Below are 19,607 nucleotides of genomic sequence, written 5' to 3' on the forward strand. Positions count from 1 at the left end.
GATAGATAGATAGATAGGAGATAGATAGATAGATAGATAGATAGATAGATAGATAGATAGGAGATAGATAGATAGATATAAGATAGATAGATAGATAGATAGATAGGAGATAGATAGATAGATAGATAGATAGATAGATAGGAGATAGATAGATAGATAGATAGATAGATAGATAGGAGATAGATATAAGATAGATAGGAGATAGATAGATAGATATAAGATAGATAGATAGATAGGAGATAGATAGATAGATAGATAGATAGATAGATAGGAGATAGATAGATAGATAGATAGATAGATAGATAGGAGATAGATAGATAGATATAAGATAGATAGATAGATAGATAGGAGATAGATATAAGATAGATAGGAGATAGATAGATAGATATAAGATAGATAGATAGATAGATAGATAGATAGGAGATAGATAGATAGATAGATAGATAGATAGATAGATAGGAGATAGATAGATAGATAGATAGATAGATAGATAGATAGATAGATAGATAGATAGGAGATGATGGATACATATTAAACCACAGAGGCCTAGTGCAGAATTGTAAGATGACTCATAATAATTACAATTAGTAATATAAATACAGATAATATAATATATACATAATAATAATAATGATGATGACACAGTATATACACCCTGCAGACACATGGTGCGTGTGCTATAGTATAATCTCGGGGTATAATGCAGGGGATATAAGGACTATAACTTTGGGGACGTGTATACAGCGCTGATAATGAACTTGTATTCATGTACATAACGCGCTGCCCAGGAACTATTTAGCAGCAGTAATCTGGAGCTCTCCCCGTGAATACACATTAGGAGAGGACACCCCAGAGGTCCCCAGACACTACATTACACAATGTGAGGAGCACCTGAGGGAAAATAAGGATAAAACAGTCCAAATCTGTAAAGCAGAACATTACTACAAATTATACATGGGGGGGGGGATACATCCTGCAGTAAATAATAACAGCGCATGCACATGATGAGCCCCGCGCCCCCCGCAGAGCTGCTCCCACAACTTGGGGTGCACCCGCATGAATAAGTAAAGTTTAAGTGTTGCGGCTGCGGGAGGCAGGAACAAGGTGACAACGTGGCCGATACGGATGGGGAACGCTAAATATTGTCATTTCATGTAAGATTATTTCCCCCGCTGCTACTGCTATGCTGGCGGCTGGCGCCCCTCCTGTCCTCCCACCCATCGCCTCTCCCAATTAAACTAATAAGCCTTAATTATTCTAAAAGGTTGGAACTCCCACACCAGGAGAGGGGGAGACACCTCCACACAACTCCCATTGCCCAATCTTTCTGTGGGTGTGGGGGGGTCTAATAAAGGGGAACCAATGGAGCAGGTAAGTGTGGGGGTCTCTTCCCCCCTAAAATCTCTCCACTAATTTCTAAACATCCCGGTGTCTGTAAATGGAGCTCTGGTCTCTCCCTCTCTCTTTTTTTTTCCCTGTCTATCGACCAGAAGAGCTGAATCCGCTGCCTCTGACAGCCAGAGATCAATACAAACATGAATAAAAGGCAGCAGCGGGCTCTGGCAGCGAGGCACACTCTGCCTGCCTCTCCTGATGTAGCTTACCGTCAGCACCTGCCAGGGACAGAGGCGACTTAAAGGGCCATGTGTGTTCAGAGCCGGCTCGCTGAAACAGAAAGGGGACGGAGAGCGGAACAAACATAGCAGCGTGCAGGCAGCTCTCATAACCCGATGAATTAGGCCAGGGTGCGATGCGGTGCGATGCTGGAGGGTGGGGGGCAGATGATGGAGAGGCTACACGACCTGTCCGTGTGTGTTGTGCAGGGCAGCCGTGAGGGTGTGCGTGTGGAGCGCGGTCCAGGGGATAGCGACGTCTTCTCCACCTCTCGGATGTGCATTCACCGGATAAAGTCTTTTTTGTTGGTATTTTCTCTTTGGCTCTCCTCCTCTCTCTCTCTGGAGCCGGTTAATTTTACAATATGGCCCCCACGCATCCAAGGCCCCCCCTGCACAGCAGCACACACTGCCTGCGAGTCCCGGCTATTCCATCTTACACTTCACAATATCTCCTCCCTTCTCTCCCTCCCCTCTCCCTTGTCTGATGACAGCTGTATAAGCGACCCCTCCGTCCCTCACAGACCTCCCCCCTGATGCCCAGGGTCCCCCCTCCCCTTCTGGCCACCTCTCGCTCCCCCCTTTATCCCCCACCACTCCGTCCACTGCTGCCCCCCCTCCTCCTTCCCGAGGTCCATTCCATGCACACAAAAGGAATTATTTCCCTTGGAATAATGGAGATTTCCAAGAGAGAGCGGGGACAGAGCACAGGCTAAACGCAGGGGCTCCTCCCCCCGCCACCGGGCACCCATTCTATGCCAAAGGGTGTCATGTAATGAGGCGCACACCCCTCAGTGAAGGGGTTAATGTAAGCCCTCCTCCGTACATACAGAACATGGTGTAAGGTGACAGGTGACACTCATGGGGGTCTCGCTATCTCACAATGTCTCACATTGTACCCTGCTGTCTCGCACTGTTACGTACTGTGTCACGCTGCTACGTATTGTCCCATGCTGTCTGTGGCCGGCACGCACGCCTTGTCCCATGCCGGCTCACGGCTGTCCCATCCTCTCCACCCAATGTCTACACTTGTTCCTATAAAGTCACTACAGGAAGCCGCGCTCTTATCCCGGCGCTGGGTATATGGGGTAACAGTAATAGTCGCTGTATAATACACGTCTGACACCTGTCTTCTTCCATATCTTCCAGGACCTCTTCCACATTCCTGTAATCTTCCACATCTCTTCCTCCTCTTCTTCTTCTGCCCTTTATCTCTGTTCCCACCTGTTTTCCTCTGTAACTTTTGCTAGTCCCTGTAGTCGCCGCTGCCTCTCCTTGGTGCTTCCATGTTGGTCGTCCCGGATCCCCACATCCTTCCACCTGTTCTTTCCTCTCTCATCACCTTTGTTGCCGGTTCCGTTCTTCCATTTTCAGAAGCGGCTGTTTTCTTCCTGTACCCCACAATCGCGTCTTTTCCCCCCGTTTTTCCCCTCTCTCACCTGCCTCCCTTCCCAATATCCCTTCATTGCCGGCCTCTCATTAGCTCTCCCTCGCTTCCCTCTCCCTCGCTCCGATCCTCGGCGTGCAGGGACGGGAGTTAATTCATTACAAAGTACATTTGAGTTGCTAAAAAGAAAATCAATTCTTTCATCGAGCGGCTGGTACGAAGTGATTGAGGGGGCGCGGGCGGGGGGACTGGAAGGGAAGGAGTTAAAGGGACCTCAGCACATCTGACATTCTGTGTCACAAAATGATGGAAGCGGCATGGATCGATACTGCATCCCCTCCCCCCAGACACGGCTCTCTGCCTCTCTCTTACCCTCTGTCTCTCTCCATCCCTCCTTCGCTGCTTTTTAGTTCACCTGTCTGCGGCTTTACCTCTTTCTTTCTCTTTATGTGTCTTTCTTACTTAATCACAAATCCTCTTTATATCTGTTGTATCTTCTTATACATAGACCGGTATAAGACGCCTGTGTCTTCCATCTTCTCCTCCTCGTCTGTATTTACCCCTTTCCACCTGCCCCTAATGCCCCTCCTGCCCCATTACCTTGCTCTGTCCTGTCTTCTGGTCCTTCCCCCAGGACCGGTCACATCTATCATCACAATCACATTTATTCCTTATTCCTCCTCTTTTTATTTTGCTTCTTTTACCCCCAATTTTTGCAGTTTCGCGATTTGCACTCGTTGCTTTATTCCGCTTGTTTTTTTCCCCCCCATTTTTTCTTAAATTTGAGCTTTGGAAAGTGGCTCCTGTCGTGTATTTTTGTAACTTAAAAGGCTGTGATATAAGTAACGCTGCGGACTCATTGTCCTGCTATTACCAGTCCAGGGCTCCAATCCTGAGGTTGATGGATATAGAAATAGTCTGTCTGATACATTGTATCATATACTGCGCCCTGTCATCAGGAGACGCGCAACAAGAATAAGGAATTATCACTACAAAATATCTAAATCAGTTTCTTCCGTTCCCTCAATGTTTGTAAACGTCACAGTAAAATTAAAAAAACAACAAAAAAAAACTCCTCAAAAAGTAAAAAAGAGAAATCTACAAAAGTGAAGTAGAGGCAAATACTGCAGCTCCATGAATTATCTGCAGCATAAAACTAAGTAACGAAAATCTTTACAATGTGACAATTACACAATTGCTCCATAAAATCTGCGCTACAATCACTGATCTTCACTCTACAATAATAACTGAAACATTTAAAGGACAAATCGAAAAACGAAGATTCTAGAGAAACCGGAGAATGAAGGACGGAGAAGAAGTGACGCAGGAAAGAGCAAGAAAAGGCTAAAATAATTAGAAATGTGAATTCAAAGCAAAAATGTAAGACCCCAAAGAAAAAACCACTAATAATAATAATAATAATAATAATAATAATATAAGACGCGCTCAGGTAGAAGGTGATGGGGAAGGAGAAATTCAGGGGCAAATAGCGATTTGTTTCTCCCTCCGTGTTCGAGCACATATATGGGTTTTTTTTTACGATATATATAAAGCATCAGGGACAGCAGGAGCGGGGGAGGGGGTGACCTCAGTGTCAAAAGATTTTAATAACATGGACACTTCTATCTAGTCTCCCCTTTCCAACCGAGCCGTGAAATGGTGCGGCACAATGAGCCAAGGCTTAAATATATGTACGAGCCCCCCCAGCCCTCTATAGTCATACATTATACAGGATTATATATATACACTGCGCTATTTCCATAGGCAGAGGGGGGATAAGACACAGGGAATTATAAAAGGCTACAAAATAACCCAGGATAAAGCATGATACACACTGGGGCTCTGTATAGATGGGTGTATGAGGGGATGAAGTATATAAAGCCTTGTATATATATATATATGTACAGAGGAGCAGGATATACACTGTATAGATGGGCGTATGAGGGGATGAAGTATATAAAGCCTTGTATATATATATATATGTACAGAGGAGCAGGATATACACTGTATAGATGGGCGTATGAGGGGATGCAGTATATAAAGCCTTGTATATATATATATATGTACATAGTAGCAGGATATACACTGTATAGATGGGCGTATGAGGGGATGAAGTACATAAAGCCTTGTATTATATATATATATGTACAGAGGAGCAGGATATATATTATTGTCTATTTTTACATGTATCGCTGTGTTTCTTGTATTAATATACATTTTGGGGACATTTAACTTCAGATAAATTCTAGATTTTATTCATTTGCTTAAGATCTGCAGATTGTACAATTTATTTCAGCATTTTTTTGTCTTATTATTGTTATTTTTTCAGGTATGAAGATTTTTTATATCCTAATAATAAAATACATTATAGAAAGAATTTTAAAAAAGCCCAAAAAGTGTCGCCAGGACAACCTGCCGGATAGAAGTGTTGGGGGACGTGCAGGATTCATTAATGTTAGGGGAAAAGTCTCGGCTAAAGATGAAAAGTTGTATGTACGGCGGCAGCGGCAGGTAGGTAGGTAGGTAGGTGGGACGTGGAGGTGGACGCCGCTGTCCGGTCCCCTCTTTATCTTTCTAGAATAAGTAATACAAAATACGAGCTGTGCATGTCCGTGTATTGGAAGCCTTGGAGGGGCGTCTGCGCGTGGACGCACAATGACCTAACACTAATTTTCACAAGTCGCTGCGTGCAGTCCCCGCAGACACAATGAGGGTGAGCAGTAATCATTAACACACAGACGCACACCCTGCCAGGGGCTCCGGGATGCGTCCCATTGTGTGGGGTCTCATTCTTTTCTTATCCCATCACCCCGGCGTGTACACACACAAAGGACAGAAACATAGAGCAGCCTGCACACAGCCACACTGCGCTCCCGAATGCCCGGCAGGGGATGGCCAGCACTCCACGGGTTAACCCCTTCCCTGCCTCCTCACACAGGGAAGGTTAATTGAGGGGTAACCGCTAGGAATTACACAATCTTTCACTTTTACTACATGAAATATATAGATTTGCTCGTTTTATAATTTCTGTTCTTCATAAAATCCACGTAAACTGCGTATATTACAGACATCACGAGGAAGACGCAGGGATTGTGTAAATATCTTCCTATGAATTCCTGCAATGGTCGGGTGTGTGACAGCCGGAGAGCAGATAGACGCAGATATATACAGCGCAATAGATTATTATCACAATCCGATCCATGGAGACGTATATACAAGGCGCCACTTATTACAGGGCGATGTATAATGGCTCCCGGCTCATTATAGGAACATGCAGGGCGGAGGATGTACATTATGTGATGGTACTACACACACTTATCATACGTATAGTGTAAGGAGATAAAGTAGTTCCATGTAGACGGAAGATAAAGTGCTAGCCTGCAGGCCAAGACCCTGGGCTAGGGAGGGAGAGGAGTGCAGGCGGTGTATATACCCGTACACCCTGGGACTACTCCCTATCGGTCATCTTGGCCATCGCCTGCTGAGGGATGTGCTCGCCCGCGCTGTCCGCTGTTACCGGGTAGAATCTGGAGGTCAGAGGTTATAAGGGAGCGTGATCTATATCATCTGTGTGTATCAGGTCCGTCTGGCCCAGGTTCTGTGTACTGCTCCAAACGAGCCGCTCCGGCAGCTTCATCCTGCACTTTATACTAAACCATATATCAGGTCTATGGCCTGTACAATGTAGAATTATTCTAGACACTTATAGGATGTAATGTACTGATGGTATATAATAAGTAATCACGACATATAATACCCACTGTAAGCAACATACTAATCATATGTAGTAACAAATATAAGATGCTGATACTGATGGTATATAATTATTAATATACTAACAGTACGTAGTAACTATGAAATAATAGTGTGTATTAACCGATATATAATGTACTTATCCTATGTAATCACCAATATATAACAATACTAATGATATGTTATTAGATATATAACATACTGATTATAATAGATAATATATTACACACTCAACAGTATATTTAGTAGATTTATAATGTACTGATGTATATAATATAATGACTGTATATAATAACTGATATATAATGTCCTGATGTATATAATATAATGATTGTATATAATAACTGATATATAATGTCCTGATGTATATAATAAAATGATTGTAATAACTGATGTATAATGTACTGATGTATATAATATAATGATTGTAATAACTGATATATAATGTACTGGGGTATATAATATAATGATTGTATATAATAACTGATATATAATGTACTGGGGTATATAATATAATGACTATGTAATAACTGATATATAATGTCCTGATGTATATAATATAATGACTGTATGTAATAACTAATATATAATGCACTGACGGTATATAATCTAGTGATTGTATATAACCAATATATAATGTACTTATCCTATGTAATCACCAATATATAATAATACTAATGATATGTTATTACAGATATATAATATACTGATTATAATAGATAATATATTACACACTAACCAGTATATTTAGTAGATATATAATGCACTGATGTATATAATGATTGTATATAATAACTGATGTATATAATATAAGAATTGTATATAATAACTGATATATAATGTACTGATGTATATAATATAGTTATTGTATATAATAACTGATATATAATGTACTGATGTATATAATATAGTTATTGTATATAATAACTGATATATAATGTACTGATGTATATAATATAATGACTGTAATAACTGATATATAATGTCCTGATGTATATAATATAATGACTGAATATAATAACTGATATATAATGTACTGATGTATATAATATAATGATTATATGTAATAACTGATATATAATGTCCTGATGTATATAATATAATGACTATGTAATAACTGATATATAATGTACTGATGTATATAATATAATGACTATGTAATAACTGATATATAATGTCCTGATGTATATAATATAATGACTGTATATAACTGATATATAATGTCCTGATGTATATAATATAATGACTGTATATAATAACTGATATATAATGTACTGATGTATATAATATAATGATTATATGTAATAACTGATATATAATGTCCTGATGTATATAATATAATGACTATGTAATAACTGATATATAATGTCCTGATGTATATAATATAATGACTGAATATAATAACTGATATATAATGTACTGATGTATATAATATAATGATTATATGTAATAACTGATATATAATGTCCTGATGTATATAATATAATGACTATGTAATAACTGATATATAATGTCCTGATGTATATAATATAATGACTATGTAATAACTGATATATAATGTACTGATGTATATAATATAATGACTGTATATAATAACTGATATATAATGTCCTGATGTATATAATATAATGACTGTATATAATAACTGATGTATAATGTACTGATGTATATAATATAATGACTGAATATAATAACTGATATATAATGTCCTGATGTATATAATATAATATAATGACTGTAATAACTGATATATAATGTACTGATGTATATAATATAATGACTGTAATAACTGATGTATAATGTCCTGATGTATATAATATAATGATTATATGTAATAACTGATGTATAATGTCCTGATGTATATAATATAATGACTGAATATAATAACTGATGTATAATGTCCTGATGTATATAATATAATGACTGAATATAATAACTGATATATAATGTACTGATGTATATAATATAATGATTATATGTAATAACTGATATATAATGTCCTGATGTATATAATATAATGACTATGTAATAACTGATATATAATGTCCTGATGTATATAATATAATGACTATGTAATAACTGATATATAATGTCCTGATGTATATAATATAATGACTATGTAATAACTGATATATAATGTACTGATGTATATAATATAATGACTGTATATAATAACTGATATATAATGTCCTGATGTATATAATATAATGACTGTATATAATAACTGATATATAATGTCCTGATGTATATAATATAATGATTATATGTAATAACTGATATATAATGTCCTGATGTATATAATATAATGATTATATGTAATAACTGATATATAATGTCCTGATGTATATAATATAATGACTGAATATAATAACTGATATATAATGTACTGATGTATATAATATAATGATTATATGTAATAACTGATGTATAATGTCCTGATGTATATAATATAATGACTATGTAATAACTGATATATAATGTCCTGATGTATATAATATAATGACTGAATATAATAACTGATATATAATGTCCTGATGGTATTTAGGGAATTTTTGGGGACATGCGTCGCCTTTGTGTCATTTCTACAAGCACAGAATCGCTCAATATGCTTGGAGCAGCAAAATCCACTGATAAGAGGGAACATTTATATCACTTTACAGAGAGATAACCCGAATGAAAAACACAAAAGTAACAAAGATCAAAGATTTGTCTTAAACATCAGAAATAAATGGGATTGGTGGAAGGGATATTAAAAAAATGAGGTCAGGGAAGACGAGGCAGAAATATAGCGAGGACATCAGGTGTATGGCCGGGGAAGGGTTAAGCATCAGGAACACAACAATACACCACATAGAAGAACGCACGAGATTATCCACTGCACCAAAGTCCACGTCCTATCAGAGGACACAGAGAGGAGACACGGTATGAGGCATGCTGATCCCTAGGTCAGAGGGTATAAGGGTGGGAGCCGTGAGTAGTTACCCCTGTGAGGGCAGCAGACTGGACCTTTAGGAGCTGAGCTGTAAGATGCTCATGTTCTGGGCCGTGATGACGACTACTGTGTAAGGTGTCAGATTATTAGGCACGGGGTATGGGGTGTCCACTATATGCTGTATATATACATACACTCCCCGGCCACTTTATTAGGTCCACCATGCTAGTAACGGGTTGGACCCCCTTTTGCCTTCAGAACTGCCTCAATTCTTCGTGGCATAGATACAACAAGGTGCTGGAAGCTCCTCAGAGATTTTGCTCCATAGTGACATGATGGCATCACACAGTTGCCGCAGATTTGTCGGCTGCACATCCATGATGCCAATCTCCCGTTCCACCACATCCCAAAGATGCTCTATTGGATTGAGATCTGGTGACTGTGGAGCCATTTGTGTCCAGTGACCTCATTGTCATGTTCAAGAAACCAGTCTGAGATGATTCCAGCTTTATGACATGGCGCATTATCCTGCTGAAAGTAGCCATCAGATGTTACAGGGTACATTGTGCTCATACAGGGATGGACATGGGCAGCAACAACACCATGACACCAGCACCACCAGCCTGAGCCGCTGATACAAGGCAGGAGGGATCCATGACACCACCACCACCAGCCTGACCCGCTGATACAAGGCAGGATGGATCCATGACACCAGCACCACCAGCCTGAGCCGCTGATACAAGGCAGGATGGATCCATGACACCAGCACGACCAGCCTGACCCGCTGATACAAGGCAGGATGGATCCATGACACCACCACCACCAGCCTGAGCCGCTGATACAAGGCAGGATGGATCCATGACACCAGCACCACCAGCCTGACCCGCTGATACAAGGCAGGATGGATCCATGACACCAGCACGACCAGCCTGACCCGCTGATACAAGGCAGGATGGATCCATGACACCAGCACCACCAGCCTGAGCCGCTGATACAAGGCAGGATGGATCCATGACACCACCACCACCAGCCTGAGCCGCTGATACAAGGCAGGATGGATCCATGACACCAGCACCACCAGCCTGAGCCGCTGATACAAGGCAGGATGGATCCATGACACCAGCACCACCAGCCTGAGCCGCTGATACAAGGCAGGATGGATCCATGACACCAGCACCACCAGCCTGACCCGTTATACAAGGCAGGATGGATCCATGACACCAGCACCACCAGCCTGACCCGCTGATACAAGGCAGGATGGATCCATGACACCAGCACCACCAGCCTGAGCCGCTGATACAAGGCAGGATGGATCCATGACACCACCACCACCAGCCTGACCCGCTGATACAAGGCAGGATGGATCCATGACACCACCACCACCAGCCTGACCCGCTGATACAAGGCAGGATGGATCCATGACACCACCACCACCAGCCTGAGCCGCTGATACAAGGCAGGATGGATCCATGACACCACCACCACCAGCCTGACCCGCTGATACAAGGCAGGATGGATCCATGACACCACCAGCACCAGCCTGACCCGCTGATACAAGGCAGGATGGATCCATGACACCAGCACCACCAGCCTGAGCCGCTGATACAAGGCAGGATGGATCCATGACACCACCACCACCAGCCTGAGCCGCTGATACAAGGCAGGATGGATCCATGACACCACCACCACCAGCCTGAGCCGCTGATACAAGGCAGGATGGATCCATGACACCACCACCACCAGCCTGACCCGCTGATACAAGGCAGGATGGATCCATGACACCAGCACCACCAGCCTGACCCGCTGATACAAGGCAGGATGGATCCATGACACCACCACCACCAGCCTGAGCCGCTGATACAAGGCAGGATGGATCCATGACACCACCGCCACCAGCCTGACCCACTGATACAAGGCAGGATGGATCCATGACACCACCAGCACCAGCCTGACCCGCTGATACAAGGCAGGATGGATCCATGACACCACCGCCACCAGCCTGAGCCGCTGATACAAGGCAGGATGGATCCATGACACCACCACCACCAGCCTGACTGCTGATACAAGGCAGGATGGATCCATGACACCACCACCACCAGCCTGAGCCACTGATACAAGGCAGGATGGATCCATGACACCACCGCCACCAGCCTGAGCCGCTGATACAAGGCAGGATGGATCCATGACACCACCACCACCAGCCTGACTGCTGATACAAGGCAGGATGGATCCATGACACCACCACCACCAGCCTGACCCGCTGATACAAGGCAGGATGGATCCATGACACCACCACCACCAGCCTGAGCCGCTGATACAAGGCAGGATGGATCCATGACACCACCACCACCAGCCTGAGCCGCTGATACAAGGCAGGATGGATCCATGACACCACCACCACCAGCCTGAGCCGCTGATACAAGGCAGGATGGATCCATGACACCACCAGCACCAGCCTGAGCCGCTGATACAAGGCAGGATGGATTCATGACACCACCACCACCAGTCTGAGCCGCTGATACAAGGCAGGATGGATCCATGACACCACCACCACCAGCCTGACCCGCTGATACAAGGCAGGATGGATCCATGACACCACCACCACCAGCCTGAGCCGCTGATACAAGGCAGGAGGGATCCATGACACCAGCACCACCAGCCTGAGCCGCTGATACAAGGCAGGATGGATCCATGACACCACCACCACCAGCCTGAGCCGCTGATACAAGGCAGGATGGATCCATGACACCACCACCACCAGCCTGAGCCGCTGATACAAGGCAGGATGGATCCATGACACCACCACCACCAGCCTGAGCCGCTGATACAAGGCAGGATGGATCCATGACACCACCACCACCAGCCTGAGCCACTGATACAAGGCAGGATGGATCCATGACACCACCACCACCAGCCTGACCCGCTGATACAAGGCAGGATGGATCCATGACACCAGCACCACCAGCCTGAGCCGCTGATACAAGGCAGGATGGATCCATGACACCAGCACCACCAGCCTGAGCCGCTGATACAAGGCAGGATGGATCCATGACACCACCACCAGCCTGAGCCGCTGATACAAGGCAGGATGGATCCATGACACCAGCACCACCAGCCTGAGCCGCTGATACAAGGCAGGATGGATCCATGATACCACCAGCACCAGCCTGAGCCGCTGATACAAGGCAGGATGGATCCATGACACCACCACCACCAGCCTGAGCCGCTGATACAAGGCAGGATGGATCCATGACACCACCACCACCAGCCTGACCCGCTGATACAAGGCAGGATGGATCCATGACACCACCACCACCAGCCTGAGCCGCTGATACAAGGCAGGATGGATCCATGACACCACCACCACCAGCCTGAGCCGCTGATACAAGGCAGGAGGGATCCATGACACCACCACCACCAGCCTGAGCCGCTGATACAAGGCAGGATGGATCCATGACACCACCACCACCAGCCTGAGCCGCTGATACAAGGCAGGATGGATCCATGACACCACCACCACCAGCCTGACCCGCTGATACAAGGCAGGATGGATCCATGACACCACCACCACCAGCCTGAGCCGCTGATACAAGGCAGGATGGATCCATGACACCACCACCACCAGCCTGAGCCGCTGATACAAGGCAGGATGGATCCATGACACCACCACCACCAGCCTGAGCCGCTGATACAAGGCAGGATGGATCCATGACACCACCACCACCAGCCTGAGCCGCTGATACAAGGCAGGATGGATCCATGACACCACCACCACCAGCCTGACCCGCTGATACAAGGCAGGATGGATCCATGACACCACCACCACCAGCCTGACCCGCTGATACAAGGCAGGATGGATCCATGACACCACCACCACCAGCCTGACCCGCTGATACAAGGCAGGATGGATCCATGACACCAGCACCACCAGCCTGACCCGCTGATACAAGGCAGGATGGATCCATGACACCAGCACCACCAGCCTGACCCGCTGATACAAGGCAGGATGGATCCATGACACCACCAGCACCAGCCTGACCCGCTGATACAAGGCAGGATGGATCCATGACACCACCAGCACCAGCCTGACCCGCTGATACAAGGCAGGATGGATCCATGACACCACCACCACCAGCCTGAGCCGCTGATACAAGGCAGGATGGATCCATGACACCACCACCACCAGCCTGACCCGCTGATACAAGGCAGGATGGATCCATGACACCACCACCAGCCTGACCCGCTGATACAAGGCAGGATGGATCCATGCTTTCATGTTGTTGTACCAAATTCTGACCCTACCATCCGAATGTCGCAGCAGAAATCGAGACTCATCAGACCAGGCAACGTTTTTCCAATCTTCTACTTTCCAATTTCGATGAGCTTGTGCAAATTGTAGCCTCAGTTTCCTGTTCTTAGCTGAAAGGAGTGGCACCCGGTGTGGTCTTCTGCTGCAGTAGCCCATCTGCCTCAAAGTTGGACGTACTGTGCGTTCAGAGATGCTCTTCTGCCTACCTTGGGTGTAACGGGTGGCGATTTGAGTCACTGTTGCCTTTCTATCAGCTCGAACCAGTCTGCCCATTCTCCTGTGACCTCTGGCATCAACAAGGCATTTCCGCCCACAGAACTGCTGCTCACTGGATGTTTTTTCTTTTTCGGACCATTCTGTGTAAACCCTAGAGATGGTTGTGCGTGAAAATCCCAGTAAATCAGCAGTTTCTGAAATACTCAGACCAGCCCTTCTGGCACCAACAACCATGCCACGTTCAAAGGCCACAAATCACCTTTCTTCCCCATACTGATGCTCGGGAGAACTGCAGGAGATTGTCTGGACCATGTCTACATGCCTAAATGCACTGCCGCCATGTGATTGGCTGATTAGAAATTAAGTGTTAACGAGCAGTTGGACAGGTGTACCTAATAAAGTGGCCGCTGAGTGTATATATATAATTGGGAAGGTTCTGTAGCGTGTGATGGAGACTCCTGTGCTCCTGTCTACAAAATAATCAAGACAATCCAATGCTCCATCACTACGAGCCTCGGAGACTCCATAAATCGCAGGTGATATCTGTCCATAAAATGATGGAGAAGAAGAAGACGAGGCTTGTAGTGACTGTGGTACCATAGCAGGTCCATACTGTGATCCGGATAATGTATCGGCCCATCCAGAGCACTGACCCGATGTCATGTACAAGCAGGGGCCGCTCCATAATGCTTGGTAGACAGCCGTAGTACATTGCCCATCCGACCCCGGACATCCACTGCATCTGACTGTACAATAAACCAAACTATGTCATGGGAAGGAGCCGTCATACAGGTGCAGACAGTGGCCTGGATGCATTATGGGGAGTATCGGGGGTAGCCAGGGAGTCTTTGCATCATCCTGTGTCACATGTATTATGTGACCTTCCTGGGATGTATGATGTGGGCTCCTGGCTGATGTATCCGGACATGTCTCCTGTGTACTCGGCTCTGTCCTCGCTGCCCGGCACCAGCCCGTTCTCCTCTGCGCTGCCACCCAATGCCCAGCGCTGGGCTGTGTATGGGGAGTATCGGGGGTAGTCAGGGAGTCCTGGCATCATCCTGTGTCACATGTATTACGTGACTTTCCTGAGATGTATGATGTGGGCTCCTGGCTGATGTATCCGGACATGTCTCCTGTGTACTCGGCTCTGTACTCGCTGCCCGGCACCAGCCCGTTCTCCTCCGCGCTGCCACCCAATGCCCAGCGCTGGGCTGTGTATGGGGAGTATCGGGGGTAGTCAGGGAGTCCTGGCATCATCCTGTGTCACATGTATTATGTGACCTTCCTGTGATGTATGATGTGGGCTCCTGGCTGATGTATCCGGACATGTCTCCTGTGTACTCGGCTCTGTCCTCGCTGCCCGGCACCAGCCCGTTCTCCTCCGCGCTGCCACCCAATGCCCAGCGCTGGGCTGTGTATGGGGAGTATCGGGGGTAGTCAGGGAGTCCTGGCATCATCCTGTGTCACATGTATTATGTGACCTTCCTGTGATGTATGATGTGGGCTCCTGGCTGATGTCTCCTGTGTACTCGGCTCTGTCCTCGCTGCCCGGCACCAGCCCGTTCTCCTCCGCGCTGCCACCCAATGCCCAGCGCTGGGCTGTGTACAGCGGCAGGGGAAGGGTTAAGGGCTGTGGGCTCTGTGGGCTCTTGGGCTAATCAGATCTTGTCATCTCCCGAGTGAGGACTTGTTTAAACAGAGATTTAGAGCGGGAATCAATAGGAAATTTAAAAATCAATGTGGTAAGTATGAGAAAATCAATGCTCTTTAATCGCCTTGCCGATTCCAAGTCAAAACAATTAGAAGCGAGGAAGTGCTCCACGTGTTCCCGGAGCCGGCACGCTGAGAGCCCCAAAACAAGGCTGCCCGGGGGTAATGGGGGGCTCCTTCTCTGCGGATGGGGGGAGATTTATGTGCAGCATCGCCCTGCACCAAACCTGATGACAGGGGAGAGGGGGCCGCACCGGCTGTGGGGGGCCGCATGTACTGCATCTGCTGTAATGCTGCCATCAATAATGGTGCGAGGGTGACCACAAGCCGCCATTACTCACCACAGACACTCATTAACACCCACTATACACCCGGCAGCCCGGCTTAACCCTTTACCACAATATCATCCTTCCAGATACATCTCAATACTTACAGATTATTAGGAGAATATTATTGTGACAGTCACAGCAAATGCCTCATCCTCATATAAGGTGCATGCGTGTACAAGCAAGTGTATGGAGCTATATATATGCATGTACAAGCAAGTGTATGGAACTATATATATGCATGTACAAGCAAGTGTATGTAACTATATATATGCGTGTACAAGCAAGTGTATGGAGCTATATATTTGCATGTACAAGCAAGTGTATGGAACTATATATATGCATGTACAAGCAAGTGTATGTAACTATATATATGCATGTACAAGCAAGTGTATGGAGCTATATATATGCATGTACAAGCAAGTGTATGGAGCTATATATATGCATGTACAAGCAAGTGTATGGAACTATATATATGCATGTACAAGCAAGTGTATGTAACTATATATATGCGTGTACAAGCAAGTGTATGGAGCTATATATTTGCATGTACAAGCAAGTGTATGGAACTATATATATGCATGTACAAGCAAGTGTATGTAACTATATATATGCATGTACAAGCAAGTGTATGGAGCTATATATATGCATGTACAAGCAAGTGTATGGAGCTATATATATGCATGTACAAGCAAGTGTATGGAACTATATATATGCATGTACAAGCAAGTGTATGTAACTATATATATGCGTGTACAAGCAAGTGTATGGAGCTATATATTTGCATGTACAAGCAAGTGTATGGAGCTATAGATATGCATGTACAAGCAAGTGTATGGAACTATATATATATGCGTGTACAAGCAAGTGTATGTAACTATATATATATGCATGTACAAGCACGTGTATGTAACTATATATATATGCATGTACAAGCAAGTGTATGTAACTATATATATGCATGTACAAGCAAGTGTATGGAACTATATATATGCGTGTACAAGCAAGTGTATGGAACTATATATATGCATGTACAAGCAAGTGTATGGAACTATATATATGCGTGTACAAGCAAGTGTATGTAACTATATATATGCATGTACAAGCAAGTGTATGTAACTATATATATGCATGTACAAGCAAGTGTATGGAGCTATATATATGCGTGTACAAGCAAGTGTATGTAACTATATATATGCATGTACAAGCAAGTGTATGGAACTATATATATGCATGTACAAGCAAGTGTATGTAACTATATATATATGCATGTACAAGCATGTGTATGTAACTATATATATGCATGTACAAGCAAGTGTATGTAACTATATATATATGCATGTACAAGCAAGTGTATGTAACTATATATATATGCATGTACAAGCAAGTGTATGGAACTATATATATGCGTGTACAAGCAAGTGTATGTAACTATATATATGCATGTACAAGCACGTGTATGTAACTATATATATGCATGTACAAGCACGTGTATGTAACTATATATATGCATGTACAAGCACGTGTATGTAACTATATATATGCATGTACAAGCACGTGTATGTAACTATATATATGCATGTACAAGCAAGTGTATGGAGCTATATATATGCATGTACAAGCACGTGTATGTAACTATATATATGCATGTACAAGCACGTGTATGTAACTATATATATGCATGTACAAGCAAGTGTATGTAACTATATATATGCATGTACAAGCAAGTGTATGTAACTATATATATGCATGTACAAGCAAGTGTATGTAACTATATATATGCATGTACAAGCAAGTGTATGGAACTATATATATGCATGTACAAGCAAGTGTATGTAACTATATATATGCATGTACAAGCAAGTGTATGTAACTATATATATGCATGTACAAGCATGTGTATGTAACTATATATATGCATGTACAAGCAAGTGTATGTAACTATATATATGCATGTACAAGCAAGTGTATGTAACTATATATATGCGTGTACAAGCAAGTGTATGTAACTATATATATGCATGTACAAGCAAGTGTATGGAACTATATATATGCGTGTACAAGCAAGTGTATGTAACTATATATATATGCATGTACAAGCAAGTGTATGTAACTATATATATGCATGTACAAGCAAGTGTATGTAACTATATATATATGCATGTACAAGCAAGTGTATGTAACTATATATATGCATGTACAAGCAAGTGTATGTAACTATATATATGCATGTACAAGCAAGTGTATGGAACTATATATATGCGTGTACAAGCAAGTGTATGGAACTATATATATGCGTGTACAAGCAAGTGTATGGAACTATATATATGCGTGTACAAGCAAGTGTATGTAACTATATATATGCGTGTACAAGCATGTGTATGTAACTATATATATGCATGTACAAGCAAGTGTATGTAACTATATATATGCATGTACAAGCAAGTGTATGTAACTATATATATGCATGTACAAGCAAGTGTATGGAACTATATATATGCGTGTACAAGCAAGTGTATGGAACTATATATATGCATGTACAAGCAAGTGTATGTAACTATATATATGCATGTACAAGCAAGTGTATGGAACTATATATATGCATGTACAAGCATGTGTATGTAACTATATATATGCATGTACAAGCAAGTGTATGTAACTATATATATGCATGTACAAGCAAGTGTATGGAACTATATATATGCATGTACAAGCAAGTGTATGTAACTATATATATGCATGTACAGTCATTGTATATGTATCTGTGGCCATATGTCCACTTTGCCTGTATATGTATGGTCATGTATGTGCATGTTGTGTATGTTATGTATATATGTTCATGTACGTGCATGTTTATGTATGTTCTTGTATGTGTCCATGTATGTGCTTTAGTATGTGTGGCTATGTATGTGCATGTTGTATTAGTATATATGCATGCTGGGATCTATATACTTGTGTATGTTTGTGGGTGCATGTGTACCCATCTCTCTATGTACACGTGTTTGCATGTCTGGATGTTCATGTATGTAGCTATACACATGTGTGTGTGCACTGTTGTCTTTATATCTTAGATGTCTGTTGTGGATGTATGTCTTCATGTATGAATACGCATGTCCCCCTGTATGTACGTGGATAGCCTGCGTGTATACATGGTGTATGTTATGTCCATGTATCAGGAGGCCGTGTTGCCTGTAGATAAGACAGATGATGGGTGTGATGGTAAGGGGTGGAGTATGCTGTGGATGATGGGTGTGATGGTAAGGGGTGGAGTATGCTGTGGATGATGGGTGTGATGGTAAAGGGTGGAGTATGCTGTGGATGATGGGTGTGATGGTAAGGGGTGGAGTATGCTGTGGATGAT

At 43.5% G+C, this 19,607-nt stretch overlaps 1 protein-coding gene across 6 annotated transcripts in view; it reads right to left on the minus strand.

The window, feature by feature from the left end:
- POU2F2 (POU class 2 homeobox 2) overlaps positions 1-19,607 on the minus strand; it is a 189,115-nt gene that overhangs the window by 118,953 nt on the left and 50,555 nt on the right. For 5 of the 6 annotated variants that reach the window (XM_072113749.1, XM_072113745.1, XM_072113744.1 and 2 more), the window contains exon 1: positions 1,605-2,064. The exons of the other annotated variant lie outside the window; for it this stretch is intronic. In XM_072113749.1, the coding sequence (XP_071969850.1) occupies positions 1,605-1,701 (97 nt within the window). In that variant the 5' untranslated portion in view covers positions 1,702-2,064. Of the gene's footprint in view, positions 1-1,604; positions 2,065-19,607 lie in introns of those variants that run through there. 6 annotated transcript variants of the gene reach the window in all.

This window comes from Engystomops pustulosus, chromosome 6, assembly GCF_040894005.1.
Source record: "Engystomops pustulosus chromosome 6, aEngPut4.maternal, whole genome shotgun sequence".
Taxonomy (NCBI): Eukaryota; Metazoa; Chordata; class Amphibia; order Anura; family Leptodactylidae; genus Engystomops; species Engystomops pustulosus.